We start from the raw sequence: 6,000 nt of genomic DNA on the forward strand, positions 1-6,000 counted from the left end.
GATTTAAATGAACATAATTGTGACAATTGGACTGCAAAATAATTGTGGTTTAAAGAACAAAATAACTGCATGCAGGTGATTATGTAATAACTGTGACAGGCCTAACCACTGATATCCAATACATCCTGTGATTCCGTACGTGAGTCAACAAAGACCAAGTCCAAAACTGAGCAAATGAATACACCACCTCAGTCTGTGTTTCTAAAGTGTTCCAGGTAAACTGAGCTTTGGCAAATCACTGACATACGTTGGCGTGAGAGAGTTGGGAGCTGGCACGAAGTTAAAACGAACTTTGTCATTTTAAATGTCAGTCCAGCTGAAATCACAGCAGAGCTGCTGTCATTAACAATGACTTTATCACCACGGCAGCTTGGAAACAACCACACGTTGCAGCAATTATAAGACATAATTATTTCATAGCCCTCTCGTTGTCTTGACAACGGAAACAAAAAGAGCATGTTTATCTACACTTATCTGCAGTCAAGAGTGAAGCAGTGACGTATAAAAAAATAAATAAATAATAACTTGCTGCATCCTGTAAATCTCTCAGTGATCCCACAGCTTAAATGGTGCTAAAGCAGTAATTATGTCAATTTGGACAGATGACATTATTTTCTTTATTTGTGGTTTGCAGATTTGATTCAATTGGTGTATTATGGATTTGTGGAAAAAGAAAAAACAGTAATAATAAACAGAAGGCTGCAAAGCTTGCCCATCAGTGCACTGACACGACTTTGCTGTTTCTGTCCAGTGTGTGTGAAGTGTGCAAACATGCTGTCACCTCGGTGCTAAAAGCAGGACATCATTCTCCACCTGACAGGACCAACAAGAGTCCGACTTCAGCGAAGACTCACCGTCAGTCACTTTATGCTGGAGTTGAAATTAATAACTATTGTTTTGATAATCATCTATTATTTTCTCAAGTAATCAAATAGTTGTTTGGTCCAGAAAATGTCATCTTCAAATGTCTTGTTTCGTCCATGAACCAAATATACTCAGTTCATCGTCCAAATGTCAATACAGATCAAAGCAAAGCAGGTTAAGGACAGAGGAAATCACCTTAATTGACTGATTACTAAGTGCGACATGAGCAATCATGCTTGCCTTTGTGTGGCTATGATATATATGTGTGTGTTATAGGCAATGTTTGAATAAACAGCCTTGACTGGACAGAGGAAGAGTTCACTATTAGAGTAAATAGTGACCTGGTTTGACTTGGTCAAAGTTTATTAGTCTGGGTTTTATGCAGTGATCGGCCACTTCTATTATTCAGTATTACATGTACCTAATAAGCTATTTTATAACCAGTATAGCAATTCTTCTCTGACCTCTGAGTTCAAGACATATTTGCCTCCTGGATATTTGGATAATATCTGGATATTTCCTCTTTTTCTGTTAACCCTAGAGATGGTTGTGCGTGGAAATCCTACTCGATCGGCAGTTTCTGAAATAAATCAGACCAACCAGTCTGGCACCAACAACCCTAAAAACCTTCCAAATATAACAACCTTCTATTCCAATCTGAAAGACATTTCGAACTTTGTCTTCTGACGAAAGTCTACGTGCTTAAAGGCACCGAGCTGCTGCCATGTGATTTGCTGATGATACATTTGTATTTAAACAAAGTGACCACTGAGGGCATTCTGCCTGATAATTACTGGTTGCAAATGTTGTTGTTCTAAGTCCAAGGTTTTGGTAATTGTGCAGAAAACTCAAGGACTACCACATACTACCTGTGTTACTGTGGATATTTGTTAAGACCAGCGTAAAAACATCATAAGATTAGTTTTGTATGGATTCAGAATATGTTTTCTTCTGAATCAACAATGTGTGTTGCACAATACTGAACGCAAGTTGGGCTGTATCTTGCAGCACTGTCCGTGTGAGTGTGTATGTGTGGTGAAGTGAACATAAAGCATGAGGCTTTAGTTTTCAGATGCAGACAGTGCCTTGCGTGAGAGAGAGCTAAGCTCCGCCTCTGAGTCTGAGCACTTTCAGGCAAGAAAGACCACAAATCAAACCAGTGGAGAAAGTTAAGACTCATAAACACAACGATTCCGCGGGCACAAAGTCTCTAACGTGTCCGGCTGCCTTTTTTTTCTTTTCCCAAATAAACAGCATGGTTACGTTTTCACACTGACTGGAGCTCAGAGTTTGCCTGACACCCGACACCAAGCAGGAATGGGCTGGTGTTGTAGCTGGAGCTGGAGCTGAAGCAGCCGAGGCCTGAGAGGAGAGCAGCACCAGGCTGACTGCAAACTTCACTGCCATGATCCCACAAATAATTACACTCAGGGGCTAAACTGGCTGCACAAAGCATGGAAACACACACACACAGGTTAGAGGAGCTACTCTTGTTAGGGGTTTCCATTAACTCTCATTCATCTGATCCGCTTCACCAACAACCTGATAACTAACCTTAACTTTAACCAGTTAATTTATAACCTTAACCTTAAGCTAGAAACAAAAATAACCACCATGTGCAAAGTTTAACAAGAGCCTCAGAAATGAAGAACCAGAACCAAGTTGGGACCAGGTTGTGTAAAAGTTTGTTTATACCAGAATTATAAGTACTGCTTTTAATCTGTAATTTATCCTATGTGTGTATGTGTTAATTACATGATATGTGTTGTTGTAAAGTGTCGTTGAACGTCTGTTCAAATAAAAATACTATACAAATAAAATGTATTATTAGTAGTAATGGTAGATACGTTCCTTAAGAGTGGACAATGACGAACAAACATACAGACGCCACTCTAAAGTTTTAAAACTAAGTTATTACAACTGTGCTGCTGCTATTATTGTTGTTATTATTATTATTATTATTACAATCAGCCGTTGCTGCTGTTCTTCTTTCCCATTAAAACCCTAAACTCTCGGAGTCAAACAAGGAATCACTGCTAGCGCTGCACTTGGTCTCGGTGTGTGGGGGGACGTTAGAGGGGGGAGCACACGCGCGCGCACATACACACACACACACACACACACACACACACACACACATACAGCCGGAGAGCACAACAACACGGTAACTACAACGTTCTTATCGTAGTTTGCTTCTTTCGCTCGTTGTTTCCACAAATAAAAAATATCCATGTTGCGAACAAAAAGAAGAAGAAGGGGGGGAAAAAGTGAACGTACCGTGAGCCGCCGACACCAGTGAACTCGTCAGCAGTAACAGCGCCAGCAGCAGATCACCCATTTCACGTCCTCTGCGCTTTAAATCCATAACTTCCACTCCATTGTCGCCTTTTTTTTACTCTTGAATGAAGTAGCGTGGACGTCCACGGCTCCGTGGGTTCATGAACAGCCTCCTGTGTGTGGACTCGTGTCCGTCTGTCTCTCTCTCTCTCTTTCTCTCTCTCTCTCTCTCCACCTCAACGAGACTTTTCTCCTCACTAAAGCCGCTCGCGCTACTTTATACTTTGGACTGTCGAGCTCGCGCACGGAGAGAAAGGGCAGGCGGACGTGGTGTGACGTCACCCTACAAGAGCCAAAAATATTTATTTTTTCTTTTTCAGTTCGACTCAATTAATTTCTTTTAACATCGCGTGGCCATGGACTACATATTTAAATTAGCTTTATGTCTAATTAGCATATGTTTATTATGCAATCAATTAATTAATTAATCCTCTATTGCAGGGGGGAAATCATGTTGACAAAACAGCACAGGAGGCTACTCTTGTGCTGTTTTGTCAACTTGATTTTTAACAGGATAAATACGGTACGGGCCTAGAGAACAAAAAGTGTGTGGGGGGAAACAACTGTTTACAATATTGCATCATGATATCACACGTATACTTAATACTACTATTTATGATGCAAAATTAATGCATTAATATCAAAAACAGACATTTATTTTAATGACATAAATAATTGTGTGGACAACTGTAATTAAAATTCGTACCAGGAGCCGTTTTGGCCACTGCCAAAAAACATTGCTAGCAAATATATATTATATTCTATCACCTCGCTGGCAGCTGAGCCGCAGCTACACACACCGGGTCTCAAACTGGCGGCCCCCCAATCGATTACATGCGGCCCCATCCCCCCCACCTTAATATCATGTTGTAATGAAAACATGCCCCACGACCTCACTGTCTTTTAAACACAGTGTGTAGCTGAGGCACAGCTGCCACCAAGGGGATAGACTATTATATATTATATGTTTGCTAGCAATGTTATTTATAACAGTAATAATAAGACATTTGGTCATAATTATCCCATTATTAAATGGATCATATACAACATTCAATTACATATATAAATACACTTGTTAGGGCCCGAGCCACGAATGGTAGAGGCTGAAACGGCTGGTACGAATTTTAATTACAGTTGTCCACACTATTTTTAATGAAATTTAAAATAAATGTCTGTTGTTTTTTCCCCCCACTTTTTGTTCTCTATGTCGGCCCCCTCTTGACCAAAATAGATGCGCATTGGCCCCCAGGTCATTTGAGTTTGAGACCACTGTTTTACACACCACTTTTCCCCTTTTTAGGGTTTTAGGTTTTAAGGTTAGGATTGGGTTTTGGTGAAGAGTTAAGGACTGTAGGGTGAGGAGTTAGAGAATGCATTATGTCTGATTAAGAATGCTGTAATCAATTTCTATTTTAATTTCATTTTGCATTCTAGACATCGTAAGCAGATTACGACACAATATGGAGAAAGAAAGTAATACAAAACACTGTGTGACAGTTGCTGTGAGATGCCAGTTATAACTCTACAAACAAACAGAACAAGCCTATCAACATGTACAAGTGGTTCAAATTAACACACGCTGCCATAATCTCTAACAGCGTCTGAAATCTCAAAAAACATGTTTCCAAAAAAGGTGAAAAATCACACGTCATTGTTTCCACTGAGTAGCAACATGTGTTTTTAGGAGCATCTTTGCCACTTTGGCTTACTTGTTGCATGTGGTCACACCATTCTCTTTGAAAATCTCGTAAACAAATATTTACAATTACGTAAACAAAATCTGATTCTTAGATGACCGACTGACTGAATGATCCTCACCGCTGCTGCTGCTGCAACATATCATGAGCGTATGTGCAGCCCTCGAGTGAATACACAGCTCATTATTGTCCTTGCTCAAAACAATCCCGAGTGAATAAACACAGAACTTATTTGCATGGGATGGATTCACACACTGTAAATAAACAGACGTTTTATTTGGGTTAATCGTGTATGACGACACGTATCGTATTCGACAAATATTTAATACATATGTAACCGGTCACTCGGTTTGGACTGAGCATGCACGTATGTATGCAATCAATCCATCCATGTTTATTTATGTAGCGCGTTACAATATCTGCAAGGTACTCAAAGTGCTTTACGTAAAAAAAAGAAAGGATAAAAAAAACACTCATTAAATTAGGGGGAATAAAATACTAAATTTGACCTGATGAGCATAAAACCCTGGCATTTTCACGTATCGTTATATTATATGCTAAATATGGTGGAGCGAGGCCATTCATGGCTATAACAGCAAAGAGTAAAATCTTAAAATCAACCAGCAGCCAATGAAGTTGATATAAAACAGGGGTGATATGTTATATGTGTATATTTACATATTATTATTAAATCTGCTGATCATCATCACACCATATCAATATGACATCTTCTATTATTGGAACGGATGTTATTCATTTAATTTTATGTGTGGAAATCAAATACGGTCTGAATCTATTGAATGCAAACAGTAAATATTGAAACAAGAAAAAAACTCTTAATCAATTATCAATTCTTCTATTGGTTTGATAGTGAATTGAAAGAGTTTTGGCTTTTAAGAAACATTGCTTTGTGTCTTTGCCCAAGGACGGTTTGACGCACAAACTGAGGGAGCTGCGGATCCAACCATGACCTTTTAATTAGCTGGCGACCCTTTCTACTTCCTGAGCCACTGATGCCTCAGTCTTAACATGCATATGAGAAAGACTCCTTTGTTTAACGGTTTGTCCACTGACACTAGTGTCTCGCATTTTTTGTCAGTGC

The 6,000-nt window shown here is 39.4% G+C and overlaps 1 protein-coding gene across 1 annotated transcript in view; it reads right to left on the bottom strand.

The window, feature by feature from the left end:
- Nucleotides 1–3,229, bottom strand: part of lrp5 (low density lipoprotein receptor-related protein 5) — a gene marked incomplete at its 5' end in the record, with an annotated part of 46,975 nt that extends 43,746 nt beyond the window's left edge. The window contains one exon of the mRNA XM_083893810.1: nt 3,142–3,229. Coding sequence (XP_083749936.1) covers nt 3,142–3,229 — 88 coding nt within the window. The remainder of the gene's footprint in view (nt 1–3,141) is intronic.
- Between the last annotated feature and the right edge of the window lie 2,771 nt (nt 3,230–6,000).

This window comes from Microchirus variegatus (genome assembly GCF_963457635.1).
Source record: "Microchirus variegatus genome assembly, chromosome: 8".
In the NCBI taxonomy this organism is placed as follows: Eukaryota; Metazoa; Chordata; class Actinopteri; order Pleuronectiformes; family Soleidae; genus Microchirus; species Microchirus variegatus.